This window comes from Apodemus sylvaticus, chromosome 11 (genome assembly GCF_947179515.1).
Source record: "Apodemus sylvaticus chromosome 11, mApoSyl1.1, whole genome shotgun sequence".
Lineage (NCBI taxonomy): Eukaryota > Metazoa > Chordata > Mammalia > Rodentia > Muridae > Apodemus > Apodemus sylvaticus.
The window spans coordinates 79,795,151-79,817,141 of record NC_067482.1 but is presented as its reverse complement, the minus strand read 5'-3'; the positions used below and the strand labels follow the sequence as shown (position 1 = coordinate 79,817,141).

The 21,991-nt window shown below is 46.6% G+C and overlaps 2 protein-coding genes across 3 annotated transcripts in view; one reads left to right on the top strand and one right to left on the bottom strand.

Annotated features, from left to right (window-relative positions):
• The window catches only part of Zmat5 (zinc finger matrin-type 5), a 31,076-nt gene extending 12,895 nt beyond the window's left edge, over positions 1 to 18,181 (bottom strand). For both annotated transcript variants that reach the window (XM_052198840.1, XM_052198841.1), the window contains exons 1-2: positions 18,080 to 18,181; positions 1,803 to 1,956 (exon numbers count right to left, since the gene is read on the bottom strand). In XM_052198840.1, the coding sequence (XP_052054800.1) occupies positions 1,803 to 1,929 (127 nt within the window). In that variant the 5' untranslated portion in view covers positions 1,930 to 1,956; positions 18,080 to 18,181. The remainder of the gene's footprint in view (positions 1 to 1,802; positions 1,957 to 18,079) is intronic.
• A 268-nt stretch (positions 18,182 to 18,449) lies between these two features.
• Positions 18,450 to 21,107, top strand: LOC127696553 (cytochrome b-c1 complex subunit 9). The gene is made up of 2 exons (XM_052199371.1): positions 18,450 to 18,651; positions 20,847 to 21,107. The coding sequence occupies exons 1-2, from the start codon at positions 18,502 to 18,504 to the stop codon at positions 20,889 to 20,891; spliced, it is 195 nt and encodes a 64-aa protein (XP_052055331.1). The 5' UTR covers positions 18,450 to 18,501; the 3' UTR covers positions 20,892 to 21,107.
• Positions 21,108 to 21,991: the final 884 nt, after the last annotated feature.

Sequence of the window (21,991 nt, the reverse complement as noted above, 5' to 3'; positions counted from 1 at the left end):
TATTTTTAAAACAAACAAACAAACAAACAAACAAACAAACAGCCATGGCTGGTCCCAACTGCTCACCCTGAAACCTGCATCTGGAGATGCTGTCAGAGGACCAGTGTTGTTCCAATTGGGATGAGATCTTGTAGCATACCTAGGCTGGCTTCAAACTCCTGGATGTGTCAGGCTTAGTGATTCATGCCTGGGATACTACACTTAAGGGGCTGAGCCAGGAGAATTTCTGCAGGTCAAGGCTAACCTGGGCTACATAGTTCCAGGTCACCTTGTGCTGGAGTAGATCCTGTTCAAAAAGACAAAACCTGCTGGCCTCAAGTGATCCTCTTGCCTCAGTTTCCCAAGTAGCACCTAAGCTACTAAGCCTCACTGGCACTTTCCTTTAAAGGTTCCTAGATGATCTAAAGGCACAGTCAGGGTTGAGAGCCACTATCTTACAGAGCCACTCAGAAGAAATGGCTTCCCCTTTCCTGCCTTCTTGGCTGCTAAGACTCAGTTTGTAACTTGCCAGCTCTGAGTCCTGCCCTGCACCAGTCCATGCAGTCACAGTGCCAATCCCCTGTGCCTGTCAGCTGGCGCGGTACAGCTATACAGCTATCACCTGCGGTTGCCTATGGAGACAGACCCTGTGTGGGAGCTTCCCACCTCAGTCCATTACCACGTCACTCCAGGGTGGGGAAGCCTTTCCTCAAGGACCCAGCCTTCCTTCCGGAAGAAGAACCTTTTGGCCTCTATGCCCAGCACTGAATAGCTACTTCCCACACCTATGGCAGCCAGCAGCATTCTCCACAAGGTCACCCTGGAGACCCAGCCCACAGTCAGCTTCATCTCCTCCACGCTTCTCTTACAGGCCACACCCTCTTCCCCGCTCCCAGAAGTTGTCAGAAGTCTATATTTCAGCCAGTGCCTAAAGACTAACTCCTCAAAGAGGGCCCTTCGGACTCACAGTATCTCTCAGGCAGTCCATGGCAGGCAAAACCCAGAATCCTTGGTCACGTGGCTAGGGAAGGATTTGCCACCCTGGCCAATTCCTCTCTCTACTCTTCCTGGTTTGCAATGCTGGAATTCAAACATGAGGTCTTCTGCATGCTAGGCAAACAATCCATCCCTGAGTTATAGCCTCGGCCTTTGTTGTTTGTTTGTTTTTAATTAATTAATTAATTAATTAATTAATTTTATGTATATGATTACACTGTAGCCGTCTTCAGACACACCAGAAGAGGGCATCAGATCCCATTACAGATGGGTGTGAGCCACCATGTGGTTGCTGGGACTTGAACTCAGGACCTCTGCAAGAGCAGTTAGTGCTCTTAGACACTGAGCCATCTCTCCAGTCTTTGTTTATTTTTTTAAGCACAGGGTCTCCCTATGTAGCCCTGGCTAGCTGGGAGCTCACTATATAGACCAGGCTAGCCTCAACTTGAAGTCTTTTACCTCCTGAGTGCTTAAAATAAAAGATATGTATCACCACACAGACACACACACACCACATACAATTAAGAAAAAGATAGAGCTGAAGAGAAGATTCGGTGGTTAAGAGCTCTTGCTGCTCTTGCAGAGGACCTGTTTACAGCCCCTATATGGTGGTTCCCAACCATCCGTAACTCCAGCGGCAGAGCATTTGATACCTTCTTCTGACTTCTATGGGCACCAAGCACACATGTAAGCAAATACTTATATACATAAAATAAAAATAAACGTAAGAAAACTGGTCCATCCCAGACTGCTCCAAAGTGGTCCTCGTCTGACAGAGGGAAGGTGGGCATGGCCTCAGGAGCAGCCTCCTGCCCTCGAGCACGCACCTCGGAATATGTCATACCACACTTTCTTGGCCTTGAGGTGCTGCAGCCCGTTCAGGTGCTTCTTTCGGTTGTGGAGGTTGTCCTGGAAGGAGCGGTCACAGTAGTCACAGAAGTACCGCTTCCCCATGGCGCCTCCGCCATATGCTGGGGCCCCCTGCAAAGTCACAGAACACTTGATCAAACCATTGAAGAAAACGTCATGCACAGAAGCTCTGGGAACAGGGCCCTCAACTGAGCACTGCAAGCCAGGCGTGGTCCATGGCTTTCCTTGCAGGCCTGCTTCCTGTAGAGTCTGTAGGGCTGACAATTTGGAGTAACAAGCCGCGCTGCACAGGACCTTACACTTCCGCTGCAGTCCCCAACACTAACCAGCCCAGCTAAAACTTCAGAGTATGAGTTTGGAGACTTATTTCTTTAAGTTTCTAGGTAATTCTAACAGTGGCCATGCTGGAGGACCATCACCGGAAGCCCTCTGGCTAGCCGCCCTGTCCCTGTCACATCTGGGACGTCATGTGTTCTTCCTCGCTTTCTGCTCCTCTCACATGCAGACCTTTGGCTGCCTTCTTGGGTTTGTACTTGCTGCCCTTGGGCCTGGATGCTGTCCCTCAGATACTGTCACCCGCGGACACTCGTCCTTTGATCTTTGCTCAAATGCTACCTCCTTAGTAATCTACCCTGACTACTGTATCTGAACGCGACCACTGTATCTGAGCACACAGGATCCTCTTCAGCTCTCCCTGGTTTATTTTCCCTCATAGCACTTATCTCCTTAAGAGCAATAAATCACTTGTTATGTTACTGCCTTTCTTCTCCAACAAGAATATAAATCCACAAAGGCAAGCATAGTTTGCTGTGTCTGAGGTGCCCAGCACTTAACAGTACTTAGAATAGAGTAGACAATGGAGCCTTTGCAAAATAAATTAACGAGTTACCATGTTTCCTTTGGGGATTCAGAGGGAGGAGGGGATTTGCCTAACATCACACAACTGGTAAGCACAAAGCACATTCAGGTCCCCTAGAATCTGTTACCAAGTGTCCTCCCTCCCACAGCTAGCTCAGTGCCCAGGGAAGCCAGAGAGTTCTCCAGCAGGTGCTGACAGCTTCCTGAGGAGACTACTGCATCTTGGGGGAGGAGGTTCCCAGCCAGCTCCAGCCGGAAATGGAAATGTCTTCAGGCCCTCAGCCACAGTTCCCATCCAGGAGTCTGGAGCCCATGGTGGGTAGTGATTCCTTCTGTTCCTCTCACAGCCCAGAGGGTCCCGCAAAGACTGAGGCTAGAGCAACCTCACGTACCAGAGCAGGGTCCTCAGGCCCCGGAAAGATGGAAATGACTTCCCCAGCGCTGCCTGGAGTAGTAGCCAAAGCCCCAGACTGCCAAGGACCTGGCAAACAAGGCTGACTCTGGGAGCCAATCCACAGAGCAGACAGATTGGGGGGACACACCTCAGGAAGGAGGGACCAGGGAGTGAAGGAGAGACAAACAATTGCCCTGGATGGCAGGCTGATGGAGAAAGTCACTCCTGCAGCAGACAGGGGTGGCGGCCATTAAGTCAGGGGCTGTAATGGGATCAGGAGCAGCTAGTCACTCCAAATGAAAACGTATAAAATCTCTCTTCTCCCATTACTTCCGAGAAACTGCATCCCAGACACGAGGATTTGATCTATTAAATTTGGCAACTCTAATGCACCCCGTCTTGCCAATAAACTTATAGGAATTGGATTGAAATTGTAAGAGATGAACGCTTAACGGCCGAGTGCTTAACCAAGCCATTCACGAAGCTTGAAGCTCCAAGGAGCTGCTGGCTCTGGAGAGTAATGGGAAAAGGAGGGGCGGAGGAAGGTATCCCTCCGGGAGACTGACGTGAAGTCCGCAGTGGCTTTGCAACAGACTGAGCTGGACAAAACCACAGGGCACTGAGAAACCAGCTGTGTGACCTTGTGCGAGTCACTGTCCCTTCTTGGCCCATATATTTTACTGTATGAATATGAGGCTATGGATGAGAACAGTCAGCTTTGTTTCAGGAGCAATATGGAAAAACATGCGAATGCACATTTGCAAGTTAAGGCTAGGCTGCAGCTCGGTGGCAGAACATTGCCTAGTGCGCATGTGGCCATGGGTTCAGTCGCTAACACCATAAATAAAAGGCTTATGAACTGACACTAACACTCGCGTTTACCGTCAAGCACGTGCTCAGAGAGAGTTACCAGAGCTGTGTTTCTGAGCTAAGGGCTTTACATACATCCTTCACATGCATGCACCCTTGGCATGGCCTGCAAGGGATGCCACGAGACTTCAGAACTTAGTCAACCCTGAGAAGACAGCTGAGCTGGGTCTGCACTAACCACTGATGCCTCCACTAAATCACGCCAACAGTGTATTATTCACTCACCACATCCCCACAGCATGCTGGCCCCTGGGGAATCCAAAACATGTGTATTAAACCCTACTTATGAATGAGACACTGAGGACTAAAGAGGCACCATGATGCGCCCTGGTCACAGACGATGTCAGAGTAGGGAAGCCTCTATTTATACCATTGCAAACACTAGCCCAGGAGGAAACCTAGGCCACATGCCTCTCTGCCAAACTGCTCAGCCACACTAAAAACCAAGCAAGCCCCAGTGGGGCTGGGCTCTGTCTGTGTGACCCCCCCCCCCATACACACATACACAGTAGCCTCCTTCATGAACCTCAGCTAAGAGGCAGAGCTGACCACCTATACCCTCCTCCGGTACTCCAGACAAGCATGCAGCTGCGTCAGGGGAAGCTGGGGCTGTTACTTGCCCTCTTAGGGTCCCACTGCACAGTGGCAGGAGGGTGATCAAACCAGGCGATCTCTAAGGACCTCTGTTGGTGAGATAAGGTATCCACAGCAGTGCCATTACTCAGCTGTCACTGTTAGGATGGCACTGAGCCCTCGGCCCTTCCTCGTTTCTAGGAAAGTTATGGGGGGCAAGGGGTAAGAGCTGGGCTCCAGAGTTCAAGTCTAAATTTAAGTCCACGGCTACTGTTCTCTAGTTCTGGTCTAAACAGTCATTTGACTTCTGACTGTTTCCTGTCAAACAGGATGTTCTGAGTGGCCCATGGGTAGCTGTGAGCAGCAGAGCATTCATGTTTGCACCAAACACAGCACCAAATCCATATAAGCCCTCGTAAAACCCTGCCTGTCAATGCTATCATTATTACAGGCCTGCTGAAACTGGGTATCAGTATTCAAGTGACCCCTTGAATTAGCCAGTTTACATTCCAGATAAGGCAAGGGAGTCTAAGAGAGAACCAAAGAGCTTCTGAAGTCCACAGCACAGAAGGCAGAGGTGGGCCTGGACTCTCAGCCCAAAAGAGCTGACCCCCACACTATTCTTGCCCACAGCCTTGACTGCCCAGGGGGAACAGTAGATGCTAGTGCCTTTCACTTCTCTCTCAGGCTTGTCCCCACAGCCAGGAGCTCAAAGCCATGTGTTGGCAGGAGCAGCCTTTAGCAAGGTGACCTCTCCAGACAAGAAGTTCTAGGCTTCTGATCCAACTGCCTCCCACTAGGGCTTGGGCACATAAGGGGCAGCCTGCAGAACCTCTTAGCCAGGTCCAGCATCTTGCCACACTGTAAACAGAGACACTCACGCCATAGCCAGGCGTCCTTGGACAGAGCACAGCCTTGACCCTGAGCTATCAGAAGGGGACAGCTGGAGTACCTATGATGGGGACAGACAGCAGCATGGGGTGCTGGCTAAGCTGGCCTTCTCCACCATGATTCATCCTCCTCTTCAGCAGTGTGAGCTAGGCCCTGTCCAGAACACAGAATGATCCAACCCCATTCCCTACCAGGAACACAGGTGGTACCACCAGCCCACTCCAGGAACCACGTCCATAGCTACCCCACTATGCTGGCTCCCCAGAATTAGGCCAGATGCTAGGGCTGGCTATTCATGACTAAGGAACAATGCTTAAGACAGTGAGACACCCTCTGGGATCACACAGCAGAGTCTAATGCTAATGACCTCTGCAAAGTTATTTCATGTACTGAGTATGTCCTTAGCTATAAAACCAGGGTCCCACAGCTAAGCTGATGAAGCCTTTCAGCATCCACAAGGGATGGGTTCCAGGACTATCACGGATATCACCTCGATAGGCTCATTCTTTATATAAAATGCCACAGAATTTGCATCTAACCTACATACAGCCTCTTGTATATTTTAAATCATCTCGAGAGTATTTATAATACCTAGTAAATGTAAATGTTATAGATACAGTTATTTTATTGTATTGTTTAGGGAATGTCAAAAAATACATATTCAGTACTTTGTATTTTGAGACATAGTTTATCTGTGTAATCCTGGTTGACCTGGAACTCACTTTGTAGACCGGGTTAGCCTCAAACTCAGATCTACCTGCCTCTGCCTTCTAAGTGCCAGGATTAAAGGTGTGCACCTGTGCCACCACACAAGGCTACTTTTTGAAAACTGCAGTCAAATTCAATGCTAGAGGATGCTGATATCTCTTTTTGCATTCAGGGTTATTCTCTTGTGGGCCATTCAGAGCATGCACACCAGGGAGCACCCTACAACCAAGTTGTTTATCCCTAGCCTGGTTCCATTGTTGTTTCGCCTTTACGGAGGTCCTTTACAGAGGTCTGTTCTGCTCAGGAGAACTTCCTCAGTACTTCTGACCTGCTCACAGCCTGCAGTTAGCAATAATGGCAACAATTATTGCTAGTGATATTAACAGTGTCTCAGAAGGCTCTGAACCTGTAATGCTGAGAGCCCCGTGCCTCACCTTGGGGCCCCTCCATGCTGAAGTACCCCAGAGCAGGACTCTAGAGCTTGTGCCCTGTCCCACTGCCCCTCTGAGGCAGGCACTGCACTTGACCAGTACAGCTCCTCCCACTGCCTGCATCTAGAGGGTGGAGGTGGCTCTGGCACAGGGTCTGGCCTTGGCTGGTGTGGGACTTAATCATACTGGCCTTGCGCTCACCACATGCTCCGTCCAGCTCAGCTGTCATTTCTTTCATTATGGTGCCCCTGGAATTCAGGCACATCAGAAAGCACAGCTCTATCACATGCCCATGAGTAGCACGGCAGGGTCCCAGGGCCGTGTCTGTGTCTGCTGTCAGGAATCGAAGGGATCAGAACTGGTTATGGGGACAGCCCAAGGTTGTCTGCTCAGGACCCTACTCCACAGGAAGTACCACGGACTGTGGGTGCCTGGATATAGGAGCACTTGGGGTACTGCAGGGCTTGACTGCACACACACCTTTCTCACCCAGTCCTTAGTCCCGTGCTTCCCTCCTGGGAGAAAGTGTCTCATTGCATTCCCAGCAAGCTAACTCCTCAGTGAAACCTGAACTCCACCTGCGCTGCCCCTGGGCTGGGCATTCATCCAGGAACTGGGCCAATGACACTATTTCTGAGATGCTTGTGAGGACCAGTCACATGCTGGCAGCTTGGCACACCAGTGGTATCCAGTGGCCACTTGTGGAAGAAGCGGCCAGACCCTATCTACACCCCAGCGATTCTTCCTCCTGGCTTTTCCAACTTGTCTATGTGACCAAGAAGTGACAGGCCACTTCCCAGGACAAGTTACAACTCCGCCTCTATCTTGGCTCTCTCTCTAATCAGTCTCCCGGTCTGAGGGTAGAGCAGTATTGACAGTAAAGCCCATGTGGTCAGGGGCTGAGACACCCCCACCACCCCTGCCTGTCCACTCCTAAGTGCCTCCTGACAGCCAATCCTCCAGCCCTGGCCGACAGTCAGGCTGGAATCCTCCAGCTAAGCTACTCCTGAGCCCCTGACCCTCACAACAGCACCAGGTAACAAGTTTGTTGTAGCTCTGCCTGGTGGCATATGTGCGAGTTTGAAACCAGCCTCTTCTGCATAGTGAGTTCCAACTAGCTAGGATAGAATAAGACCTTGTGGAGTAAATGATTTTTTTTTGAGACAGGGTTTCTCTGTGTAGCCCTGACTGTCCTGGAACTTACTCTGTAGACCAGGCTGGCCTTGAACTCAGAAATCTGCCTGCCTCTGCCTCCCAAGTGCTGGGATTACAGGCGTGTGCCACCACCGCCCAGCTCCAGGCAAGGTTCATACCTTACCATGGTCCCTGCTCTCAGTCCCTGGACCCCTGATGTGTTGGGGGTGGCTGATTTTGTCCCAGGATCCTCCAAGACACAGAAGGCCACAAAATCATAGGACCCAGGTTGAACAACCTAATCTGAAAACCCAAAATGCTCAAGGTTGAAAATCTTCATGATGCTCAGAAAGCCAAACCTGTCTTTTCAGATACAAAGTCTGAAATCCTAAGCACTTTTGGTTGCAGGAGGATATTTGTTTGTGAGACGGGCTCTCACTATGAACCCCTGGGTGGCCTGGAACACACAGAGATCTGCTCACCTCTGTTGGAATAAAGGTGTGGGTGACACCTGGCTTCTCCACATTTTGTGACTGTGGTGAAGCTGATCCGGACACTGAAATCTAACTGTGCAGCTCCAAGAGTAGCTGGTGGGGCCACTGCTAGCTCCATGCCAACAAACTGCTCGGAGTGCCACAGGGGTGGGTGGGAGCTGAAGGCACAAAGTCTGATGTGACAGTTCTACCCTCATTTTGGTCCCTAAACCACCCATAGACCACCATCCAATGCTGTTGGGAGCATTGTGAACAGGGCGTGAGCCACACTTCAATGGTGGGTGCCAGTCACTAAACTACTTGTCAGTGTCTGAGGCAAGAGGACCTCTTGACCCCAGCAGTTTAAGGCCAGTCTGAGCAACAACAAGACCATCTCACAAAAGCACAACAAATGCTAAGTGTGGTGGGTGATTCATGCCTGTAATGCCAGCAGAGTAGGTGGAGACAAGAGGATCAGAGTTCAAAGCTGGCCTTGGGTAGATAATAAATTTAAGGCCAGCCTGGGACACACAAGAACTTGTCTCAAAAAAATACAAATAAAGTACAAGGAAATTTTTGGACAAATATTTACTTGTTAAATGGGAAACAGTTTATCAACTTACCCATACAACAGGATAGCATTTCTCAAGGCAAAAGATTTTCTCTCTGGGTTGAAGAGATAGCTCAGCAGTTAAGAGCACTGACTGCTCTTCCAGAGGACCTGGGTTCAATTCCCACCACCCACATGGCAGCTCCTAACTGTCTACAACTCTAGTTCCAGGAGATCTGACATACCCTCACACAGACATACATGCAGCCAAATCACCAATGCACATAAAATTAAATAAATCTTTAAAAAAAAGACTCTCCACACAAATACAGAGACTAGAGCCAACACAGAATATTTACCATGGTTATCCCTGGCTCAGGAAATATGTTTTATTTTTCACTTTGCATTTTGCTATTCTTATAAGAAGTTCTACATTTAATGTAGGTTGTTTGAAAACCCTTAAAACTAAAAATATTCCCTTCAAAAAGTAGGGACTGTACAGACTGTGGTCATGCCTTTAATCCCTGCACACTGGAGGGTGAGGCAAACCTTTGTGAGTCTGAGGCCAGACTGGTCTACACTGCAAGCTCTGGTCCAGTCATGACTTCATAGTGTGAACCTGTGACCCCCCAAAAGGAGAAGACTGGAGAGATGGCTCAGTGGTTTAGTTTAGAGCATTCGCTACTCTTGCAGAGAGCCAGGGTTCAGTTCCCAGCACCCACATGATCCCTCACCACAATCCCTATCTCCAGTTCCACTGAATCCAATGTCCTCTTCTGATCTCCACCAGCACCAAGCACAAAAGTGGTATGCGCGCGTGCACACACCCACACCCACACCCCGATTTTGAATAGTTTTAAGTAGGAACTGAATTGTGGCTCAGTAGTAGAGTATTTGCTTGACACATGCGAGGCTGTCTGTCAGACAAGGATGCTCTTCCCCACTTAGGAGGTTGCCATAGATGGTTCTGAGGACTTGGCTCACCTGAACGAATCAGCTTGGGTGGATGTTGGAAGGGACAGAAGAAACATTTCCTTCAGCTCCCATAGGTGAGTGTCAAGGTAAACCCTGATTTAACCAACCTGGCCTAGCAACCTGAGTGAAGGCTGGCTGCACCTGGCTCTGAGCTCCAGGGACCACGAGCTCAGACCATGTTTCATCAGATGATTACAGGTCTCAGGAGGCTGGAGTTTCCAAATAGGAGAGGCGAAAATAGTCTGAAGGAGGTTCCTGAACTAAATACTGGACTCCAGGGCATGTCTGTCCCACCTCCTGCCTGCCATTGCTGGTGCAAGGTCAGACCTCACTTCCTCACTGGTAGCCAAGGCCCCTTGGCTCACCCACCCTGCACTAACCAACCCTTCTAAAACCAGTCCTGCTCAAGATGCCTATGGCTCCCATGTGAGAACCTTGTTGAAAATGAAGTCTTGAGATGGTGAGATGGCTTGCTGGGTAAAGGTAATTTCACAGAAGGCTGATGACCTGAATTCAATCATCGGAATCCACATAGTTAGAGAGAAGACACCACAAAGCTGACCTCTGGCTTCCATAGATGTACCTTGGCATTGTTTATACATCTCTCTCTCTCTCTCTCTCTCTCTCTCTCTCTCTCTCTCTCTCTCTCTCTCTCTCTCTCTCACACACACACACACACACACACACACACACACCACAAGCATCACACTCACACACAAACACCACACTCACACACCACTTGGCTAGAACAGTGGCTCTGGGTTCAACACCTACTCTTCCTGTTCAAAACTGTGTCCTGTGTCCAAGTCTCAGAAATTCTGATTTAGCAGATCTGAAAATGACCTAGAAATCTGTATTTTAACCATGTGTCCAGATTCCCTGTAAGAATAGAACCCAGAAGAATAAACTTCACCCTACATCCAGAAGGCAGACCTTACTAGGAACATTCTAACCAAACACAAACTGTTGGACTTGAGTTCCAGTCAGAAATGATCATCAATACTTCAGCTCACAGAAGAGGCAGTAGTTCTAAGTCCACACGTAGCACAATTTGTAGAATTGGAGACAGTTTCTTTCTTTTTTTTTTTTTTTAAGATTTATTTATTATATGTAAGTACACTGTAGCTGTCTTCAGACACACCAGAAGAGGGCATCAGATCTCTTTAAGGATGGTTGTGAGCCACCATGTGGGTGTTGGGATTTGAACTCATAACCTTTGGAAGAGCAGTCGGTGCTCTTACCCACTGAGCCATCTCTCCAGCCCCTGGAGACAGTTTCTTACTGAACAAGTTTTTTCATATCCCAAGAGCTTAAAAATCAAGAGGTAGGAGAGTAAATCAGAGTCGCTGTGCTCATCCTGACCCTAGGAATAATCTGTGTAAGCCATTAACCACTGCATTCAGGAAGCTGAGGTAGGAGGGTCTCAACTTCCTGGCCAGCCTGGACTAAAGAGCCAGACCATGTCTCAAAACACTACATAGCACAAACCTATGAAACTGAGCATTTAAAAGCATTCTTAACATTAAAAATAATTGATATCTTAAATATCTGATGGATGATCATTGTAATTCTGATTTAAGATCTAAGGTTAGCCAGGCAGTGGTAGAGCAGCCTCAGAAAACAAAACAAAACCCTAAGGCTAAAACACTACTTGACTGATAGGACTTGTGTCAGTAACAGCTATAAGATTTGGGGCTTTAGGATGAGACATTAGCAACTCTGGCTATGTGTTAGAGTAACCCAAGGTGTTAAAAAAAAGTGACTGGGGATAGTGGCGCAGGCCTTTGATCCCAGCACTTGGGAGGCAGAGGCTGGTAGATTTCTCTGAGTTCGAGGCCACCCTGGTCCACAGAGAGAGTTCCAGGACAGCCAGGGCTACAAAGAGAAACCCTGTCTCGGAAAAAGAAAAAAAAGTGACTTTGGAGTCTACCCCCTCTTCCCCTATATTCTTACATCACCTAAGGGATAGAGTGGGGTGAGGGTGTGCAGAGTAAGGCAGGGTCTTACTTAGCTCAAACTGGTCTCAACCTCTCTACGAAGTTGAGGATGACCTTGAACTTCTGATCCTCCTACCTCCACTTTCCTAATGCTGAGATTACTGGTTAAGTGATTAGAACTCACTCTCAGGTTACACCATGCTGGAGATCAATGCCAAGGCCTTGTCTGTGTTAAGTAAGCACTCCACTGAGTTAACCCCCAGATCTAGAGCCTGTTGTCAGTATTCTAAGTATCTGCTGTCAGTATTCTAAGTTTTTACAAAGTTGAAACAATGAAGTGGGGTGGGGGAGTGGAAGAGAAAAGAGAAAGTGAAGATAAAGTTGTATAGGTAGAGGGGTTGGGGAGGACCTGGGAGGCACTGGAAGACAGTTAAAATCATCAAAATACACTATATGGTTCAAGGCCAGCCTAGTCTACATTGTGAGTCCAGGCCAGCCAGGACTGTTACACAGAGAAACCCTGTCTCAGAAAACAAACAACTACACACACACACACACACACATACACACATTATGTGAAAAAATTCTTTCAATTAAAAAAATAGTAAGCTGGCGGTATGCTGTTTTGTTTTGTATTTTTTTTGGATTTGTTCCCCCACCCCCCCACCCCCACCCCCGAGACAGGGTTTCTCTGTATAACTCTGGCTGTCCTGGAACTCACTTTGTAAACCAGGCTGGCCTCGAACTCAGAAATCTGCCTGCCTCTGCCTCCCAGAGTGCTGGGATTACAGGTGTGCACCACCACTGCCAGGCATGGGTATGCTTTTAATCCCAGCACTTAGGAGGCAGAGGCAGAGGCAGAGGCAGAGGCAGGTGGATCACTGTGAGGTCAAGGCTAGCCTCGTCTACACAGTGAGTACTAAGACAGCCATAGCTACATAGAGAAGAGCTCCTTTCTCAAAACAAGTACTGCACGGTCCCACCTCACCCGTCAGGACAGCTATCATTAAGGAAACAACAAACACTCGGGAAGCTGGCTCGGGAAGCAAGCCCTATTCTACACACAGCCGCAGGAGTGTTTATTAGCCCGGCCACTGGAGAAGCCAGCACAATGGCTCCTCGCAAAACTAACCTCAGTTAGCATACGCTCAGCTATACCGCTCTTGGGTAATACCTGAAGTACATGATCAACACACGACAGACACCTACACACGTGGACTGCCCCACTAGCAACAATAGCCTCGCTATGGGGTTAGCCTAGGTGCCCATCAGCAGACAAGCGGATTAAGAAAATGGGACATGTACACAATGGAATTTTACCTAACCATAAAGAACAAAATTATGTCATTTACGGGAGATGGATGCAACTGGAAAGCATCATTTTAAGGGAAGTGAGTCAGACTCAGAAAAACAATTATCATATTCCATCCATCTGCAAGGCCTAGATTTTATACATATACATAAAACTATATATGCTTATAAAATAGCAAAGCAAAAGCAAGATTATATGTGTATTTGGAAATAACAGGAAAGGGAAGGGGTTAAATACCTAAGAAGCTTATATGAAAATGTGTTTATGAATTGCGTCCCTATCCACAATCAATTTTAAAAACTATTGAACTGTTTGAAAGAAATTTAAATTCAGCATAAGCTTAATTAATTAGGTTTGCTGGTAACTAAGAATCCTTGGGGAAATTGAGCTTGTTAGGTTATACATCCCAAGTACTCAAAAAGAAAATCAAATATATTAAAATTATAAATGCAGTTGAATGTTTGAAGGATTGTAATTAAACTGTAAGTGGAGCTGAGTGTCTAGAGGAATTTAGTTTGTTCAACTTGAGTTCAAAAATTAATCAGAAAAAAGTTACGGTTGTTTTTCTGATTTCTCTAAAATTTGATATAGAACATTGAGGATTTTTTTTTCCCCACTGAGACACAATCTCCCTCCATAGCCTAGGGATGGCCTCAAGCCTTCATTATTTCTGCTTTAGCCTCCCAGAGTGCTGGGATTACAGCTAAGCTCCACTATGCCTGGCCCAACAATTACGTTAAAAAAAAAAAACAAAATTTCATTTTCCCCAAGACAGGGTTTCTCTGTGTAGCCCTGGCTGTCCTGGAACTAGCTCTGTAGACCAGGATGACCTAGAATCAGAGATCTACCTGCTTCTGCCTCCCAAGTGCTGGGATCAAAGGTGTGTGCCACTACCACCTGGCTTAAAAAAAATTAAGACTGAAATTAAGACTGGGTTTCACTATGTGGTCCTGGCTGGTCTGGAACTTGCTATGTAGCTCAGGCTAGCCTCAACCTCACAGAGATATGCCTCATCTACCTCTCATTTACTAGGATTAAAGGTATTTGACACCACGTTCCTAAAAAATGAAAAAAAGGTTTTATTTTATGTTTAAACATTTTTTATTTTATGTGCATTGATGTTTTTTGCCTGCACATATGTCTAAATAAGGGTGTCAGATCTCCTGGAACTGAGGTGACAGACAACTATGAGCTACCATGTGGGTGCTGAGAACTGCACCCAGGACCTCTGGAAGAGCAGGCAGTGCTCTTAACTACCGAGCCATCTCTCCAGTGCAATTTATCCTGAAAGATTAAAAAATAAAATTAAAGCTGGGTGTGATGGTGCACACCTTTCATCCTAGCAATAGGGAGGCAGAGGCAGATGGATCTCTGTGAGATGAGGCCAGCCTGGTCTACAGACTGAGTTCCAGGACAGCCAGGGTTATGTAGAAGAGACCCTAGTCAGTACTTCTTAACCGTCCTAATGCTGTGACCCTTTAACACAGTCCCTCATGGTGTGGTGATGACCAAGCCTAAGATTATTTTCATTTCTATTTCATAACTGTAATTTCATTACTGTTATAAATCATAATGTAAATGTCTGTGTTTTCCAATGGTCTCAGCAACCCCTGTGAGGAGTCAAATAGCCATTTGACTCAAAGGAGTCTTGACCCACATGTTGAGAACCTATTTAAACAAGTGAAACTTCTCCGCGTGTGCTGGTCCATGCCTTTACTCCCAGCACACAGGAGGCAGAAACACATTAACCCCTGAGTTAGAGGCCAGAGTGGTTTATAGAACAAAGTGAATTCTGCCAAGTCTGCCAGAATTCCATAATAAGATCTTGTCTCAACAATAAAAATATGGAGCCCGGTGGTGGCAGCACACGCCTTTAATCCTAGCACTTGGGAAGCAGAAGCAGGCAGATCTCTGTAATTTGAGGCCAGTTTGGTCTATAAACTGAGTTCCAGGATAGCAAGGACTACACTGAGAAACCCAGTTTTAAAACAAAAACAAAAACAAAATGACGACGCCATGACAAAGCCTGAGTGGCGGCCCAGTAGTTAAGGCACTTGTTTCTCTTGCAGAGGACCTGGGTTTGGGTTTGGTCCCAAGTACCCACATGGCAGCTCACAATTCTATCTCCAGGGGATAAAATGCACAAATGTGGTATATGTGAAAAATAAATAATATATATTTCATATATGTGAAAAATAAATAATATATATTTCATATATATGAAAAATAAATAATATATTTCATATATATGAAAAATAAATAATAAACCCCTTTAATATTTAAAAATAATTTTTTGAATATAAAAGTTAAGTCAAAACAAGTCACACCTTTAATTCCCTGCCCTTCAAACTAACTTGCCATCAACCAAACTAGTTTGTTGTAGGTCTTTTTTTTTTTTTTTAAAGATTTATGCCGGGCATAAATCCCTGTCTCTATAGCAAACTTTAAAGGAGGTCACTGCCAGGCGGTGGTAGCCCACACCTGTAATCCCAGGACTCTGGGAGGCAGAGGCAGGCGGATTTCTGAGTTTGAGGCCAGCCTGGTCTACAGAGTGAGTTCCAGGACAGCGAGGGCTACACAGAGAAACCCTGTCTCAAAAAACCAAAAAAATCCAAAAAACCAAAAAAAAAAAAAAAAAGATTTATTTATTTATCATATGTAGGTACACTATAGCTGTCTTCAGACACCAGAAGAGGGCATCAGATCTCTTTAAGGATGGTTGTGAGCCACCATATGGGTGCTGGGATTTGAACTCATGACCTCTGGAAGAACAGTCTGTGCTTTTTTTGTTGTTGTTGTTGTTGTTTTGTTTTTGTTTGTTTTTTCTGAGACAGGTTTCTCTGTGTAGCCCTGGCTGTCCTGGAACTCAATCTGTAGATCAGGCTGGCCTCAGAAATCAGCCTGCCTCTGCCTCCCAAGTGCTGGGATTACAGGCATGAGCCACCACGCAGTCTGTGCTCTTAACCGCTGAGCCATCTCTCTGGCCCCCTGTTGTAGGTCTTTTGTCGATGCTCAACAAAGCTTTAGTAGTCTTTCCCTGCAGGCTCACCACTTCCTGTTAGGCCTAGACATCAGTTCTGGGGTTTAATTGATTAATTAATTAATTAATTAATTAAGAGGAAAAAGCTCATGTAGTCCAGGCTGGTCTCAAATACTATGTAGCTAAGGATAAATTTGAATTGTGTTCCTGCCTCCACCTCCCAAGTGTTGGGATCATAGTCCTATGCCATCATGTCCAGTTTGAAGTCCTTATCCCAGGCTCAGACTGGTCCTCTGTAGTTCAGATTCATAGCCCCATTTGTTCTAGATGTTTCTACTTCATACCTAAGGAACAACTCACATGAAACACAGCTGGAGATCTTGTTAAGAGCATGTAATAATACTCTAATTTGGTTCCCAGCACCCATATTTGATAGCTCCCAACCTCCAGCTCCAGCCCCAGGGGATGCCACACCCTCTTCTGGATTTTGAGGGTACTGCCTTTCAGAAGCACAGGTAATTACTTCACCTCCCCATACATATGCATAATTTAAAATAACCAAAAACAAATCTTTAAACACACAATTTACAGGCCAGGATGGTAGTGCTTGTCTCTAATTTCAGCCTTCCAGAGATAGCAGAGACAGGAGGATCACCAGCAGTTCAAAGTCAGGCTAATTTGTTGTCTCTCTTTTTTTTTTTTTTTTAATTTGGTTTTTTTTTCGAGACAGGGTTTCTCTGTATAGCCCTGGCTGTCCTGGAACTCACTCTGTAAACAAGGCTTGCCTCGAACTCAGAAATCCGCCTGCCTCTGCCTCTCAGAGTGCTGGGATTACAGGCATGCGCCACCAACGCCCGGCTAAAGCCAGGCTAATTTATGTAGCTGGCTCCAGACAAGCCAGAACAAGTGTGAAACCTTGTCTACAAACAAACAAACAAACAAACCATTTAGTCCCAGTAGTCAAATCTTAATTTATCTCTAGATGTAATTCCTTTGTTTGTTTGGTTGGTTGGTTTGGGTTTTCAGAACAGGGTTTCACTGTGTAGCCCCAGCTGTCTTGGAATCTGTAAACCAGGCTGGTCTTGAACTCTGAGACCCACCTCTGGAGTGCTGAGACTAAAGGTACCCACAATCGAGCCCACCTCTTAATTCCACCTTTCTTACTCACCTCTGCTAGCTTGCACTGTCTATTCTACCGCCAAAATGTATCTTAAATTTGACCATTATTCTAATCCTCTGTACTCTAAATTACTCTAATTTCCTCTCTTCAGTTTATGCTCTACCAAGAAGTCAGAAAGATAACATTAAAATGTAAATTAGACCTTGTTACATTCCAGCTTAAAATCCTTCAATAATTCCCTAGTGCATTCAGGAAAAACAACTCCTTACCCAGGGTTCAAGGCCAGACTAGAGAAGACTTCAAGTCACCTATTCATTAGAGGCCACTCTACACTTTCTCAAGCACCTCAGCAATGCAGCTGCCTCTAAAACTTTGCACAAACATTATCCTGTTTATCCTGCTACAATATATTCATTCAGTCCTCTATTAAGCGGCTACCCAGGTTTCTTAAGAGCAACCAACCTGTCCAAGCATTTGGCTTTCACATAGTACTAGTTTCCAAAAGTGCTGAGCTTCCCATCGTCCACGCACCACAGCCAGAGCTCCTGGGGACCATCTCAAGACCCAGAGGGAATCCTCAGAAAAGTATTTGTAGGGTGTCTTCTCCCCATCCCCCTCCGCAACAGGGTTTCTCTGTGTAGCCCTGGCTGTCCTGGCACTCACTCTGTAGACAGGCTGGCCTCAAACTCAGAGATCCACCTGCCTCTGCCTCCTGACTGTAGGGTGCCTTTTACAGCCGGGTCACCCGCCTCCAAGGCCAGGGTTCTTGGCTTCAAAGCCTACGATCAGAAGAACAGGAAGCAAGGGCAAAGCCACTTTTTCCCCTGAGGTATGGCTGAAGAGTTACAACTCCCAGGACCCGACTTTTGCCACCCCAAAGCCTACACCTGGAGTAGTTCACAGGCGAGATGAAGCCACAGAAACTCAGGTCCCCTCGCCTCTCTATCCATTCCCCATGCCAGAAAATGCTGATAACGCTTTAAAATAAAGAGGTTAAAACTTGGACGCCGACGTCTAGCCAGATATACCTGGTTCCGCGACTAGACGGCTCCGGGCTCCTCCTCTTGTGTCCTCGCGCAGCGCTCTGTACGCTGGGATTCGTAGTCCTTCCTATGGTACCGAGAAAGCTGAATGCTAAGGCGAGACAACGCTGGGGAAGATGGGTAAGCCAGCGGCCTTTCGGGAGTTGTAGTTCAAAATAGTCAAACACAGGAAATGGTTGAGGAGAAAAACTGAGAAATAAGTCTTATCAAATTTTGGTTGTGTGGAATACGAACATTGTAATAATCTGTTACACTGTGCACATTATCAGTTTCTTTAATGGTTCAAAACGTCGACTCTGATATACAGAGAAACTACAATTCCCATAAAGCAGTGCGCGTCGAAACTTTTGGAGTGAGACGTTAGGCTCTACGCAGGCGCAGTGGCGCGAGTTTGGCAGTGAGTTAACATGTCGTCGCCGACGATTGCTTCGCGTCTGTATTCCTTGCTGTTCCGCAGGTCTTCCACCTTCGCCCTCACCATCGCAGTGGGAGCCCTGTTCTTCGAGCGCGCCTTCGATCAGGGTGCAGATGCGGTCTACGAGCACATCAACGAGGGGGTGAGGGCCTGAGCCATCCTGACCTTGGGCCCGTGTGAAGGGTGACTGGGAGGGAGGGAAGGACGGAACTCAAGTCTTACCAGGAGTGGGTGAATTGTGCCTGTTGAATACATTTAGTTCGCTTGACATGGTGTGAGTCCTAAGTCTCACATTGACCCCCACCTTGCAGGGGTTGGGAGTATTGGTACGTCCTGCCGTACAGTTCCACATAGTCATTTGCAAAAGCTAATTCCTGAGACAACAGAGGACTTACGGGTCTGAACCACTCCATTAAGTCGGTGGTGAGTTGGAACTCCGACTCCTGCCGCCCTTGATACTTAAAAGGGCAGATTTCAGCAGGGCAGTCGTTAATAGTAGGTCTCCGTAGACTATGTAGCTGGTCTTTTAAAATTGATGTTTCAGTTCCCAAGGCCGCCCACGCAGGCACTTTGGATTAAAAGTGGAGGCTATGAAATCTCAAGCCCTAGCTGACAATACTGGAATTTACCACTTAACCGTGCTGTTGAATAAAGATCATAGTAGATCAAAGATCTGGGATACAGATGAGGTGCTACGGTTCATTCTTGACGATACCACTGAAAGATAGAATTCGCTGCATGTCTTAGGAGAATGTGGAAATGACTATAAAGTAGGAAATGGCGAGCCCTCTTTGACTTAACCGTTCCACATTCTGTGCATAGTTTATGTCATGGGATTGCGACTGTATTGGGAAAGCCTTGTTACTGATGGCCAGCATGTGCATCGACTGGTTTTCTTTTCTTTTAGTTTCTGAAGACAGGTTTTCTCTGTGTATATCTTTCTGTCCTGGAGCTAGATTGGTAGACCAGGCTTGGCCTCAGACTCACCCTCCTGCCTCTGCCTCCTGAGTGCTGGGATTAAAGGCCTGCACCACCACCTCCTCCACTGATTTTTCTTCCTTCTTACCTTCCTTCCTTTCTTACCTTTTTTGGTTTATTTTTAAATTTTACATGCAAATGTTTTGTCTGCATGTATATCATCTGTACACCATGTGTGCTAGAATGCTCGATCTCCTAGGACTGGGGTTACAGATAGTTTTGTGCCATCATATGAGTGCTAGGAACTGAACCCAGGTCCTCTGGAAGAGCAACCAGAGTGCTCTTAACCACCGTCGTCTCTCCAGCCCCCTCAGGGCTTCCTGACCCCAAGGGCTATTTGACATATTTCTTCTGGTGAGGTAGCTTCCTGTCCATATAAAAGTGTTGCCACTCTGATCTTTTATAAGCATTCCAAGTATCAAAATTTGTCTTAAGTGCATTGTCAGAATTCACCCATTTTCCAGTGCTTCTAGGAATGAGGATTGTAACCAATTTAGATGTGAAGAATAAAAAGTGACTCCGTGTGAAATTGAGGTGGGGGGGGGAGGCTAGGCATTCTCTAGGCACTGTTTTTTAATAATTAAAGAATTTGGAGCCGGTGCTGGTGACACACACCTGTAATCCCAGCACTTGGGAGGCAGAGGCAGGCGGATTTCTGAGTTTGAGGCCAGCCTGGTCTACAGAGTGAGTTCCAGGACAGCCAGGGCTCTAGAGAAACCCTGTCTCATAAAAACCAAATCCAAAAAACCAATAATAATGTGTGTGTGTGTGTATATGTATATGTATATATAATTTGGAGTCGGGCAGTGGTGGCGCACGCCTTTAGTCCCAGCACTTGGGAGGCAGAGGCAGGCAGATTTCTGAGTTTGAGGCCAGCCTGCTTGAGTTCCAGGATAGTCAGGGCTATACAGAGAAACCCTGTCTGTCTCGAAAAACCAGAAAAAAAAGGAAAATAGAATTTGGGACCATTCTTTCAACCTACCTTCATTTCTTGTAAAAGTGCTGGTTTCCCTTGCCTTTAACCTGGTTAATGAAGTATAAGTGATTAGTTATGGTTTTTTTTTGTTTGTTTGTTTTGGTTTGGTTTGGTTTGGTTTGGAATTTGTTTTTTTCAGACAGGGTTTATCTATGTAATCCTGGCTGTTTTAAAACTTACTCTGTAGACCAGGCTGACCTTGAATTCAGAGACCCTCTGCCTCCTAAATGCTGGGATCAAAAATGTGTGCCTCCACCGCCTAGCACAACTACATTTTTAATTACTATGACACTAATTTCTCTGTTCTTTTCTTTAGACAGCGAGAGTTGTTGTAAATGTGAGGGCAAATATTAACAATGAATTGCCATGTGTTTTAAATGCAGAAACTGTGGAAACATATAAAGCACAAATATGAGAACAAGGAGTAATTCCCTGCCCCCGCGGGGCCAGAAGGAACAGTCACCTGCCAGCTGTTTGCCTGGAGCTGGGGCCTCCGCCTAAGGACGAGTTTCAAGTTACTCTTCATGGACCACCAGTGTGTTGGCAAGCAGTGGCTCCACTGTGCAAACAGACTCTAACTTCTGCTGTGTTTGAAGTGTGTTTAACTACAGCTGTCGGCAAATAAATGTAAATTGTTCATGAGACCTGCTTTTGCACTGGGTGCTTTATTAACTTCCTGATCTCCACTCGGTAGAGACTATGTCCAGGCCCCATCAGACTCCTGAAGACTCCACCATTTGGAGTTTTCCATTAACGTCCCTAGAGGCCTAGTTTCAACACAGCCTGAGTAGAAGTTATCTTTAAACCAATAGTTCCAGTCTTTGTTTTCATTTAGTATAAACGGGTGCTGTGGTGCCCAAGGAAGCATTAGTCTTTCTGCAACTGAGGTACAGATGGCTGTGAGCTGCCATTAAGTTGAGAATTGAACCAGGTCCTCTAGGAGAGCAGCCAGGGCCCTTAATCATTGAGCCACCTCTTCAGTCCTTCTCCATTGTTAACTCACAAAGATCTCTGGGCCATGGGGAAACACCATGCTCTTGGATAGGAGAAAACCTTACTCTGGGAGTCTTGACTCGATCCCTGCCTCAGGCTGAAGTCTTATCCTCTACCTTTTAACTCCCTGAGTGGCTGTTGGTCGTCTCCACGTCTCTGGGCCACAGCCTCCTGTTGAGTTCCTTTATGGAAAGATCAGTTTACGAGTGAATTTAAACCCAAGCCCAGATGCTCTTAGCTGAGTGTACCAAGGGCCATACCCATCCCTGCTAGACCTGAGTTGCCTCATTATAAGATAGAGTTAATAAGGATGATCTATTGCACAAAGAGTTTAGTGACTTTAAAAACTGCTCCAGAAAATGCACAGTGGTTAAGAGCACTTGCTCTTGCACAAGATTGGTGTTTGAAACAATGCACCATCTTGGGTGGGTCACAACTGTCAGCTACAGAGGATCACACCTCCCTGGGCACGGTTCATTTTCGGGCACAGACACATGCTCACATTATAGATAAATCGTCCTGGGAAAGTAAATGA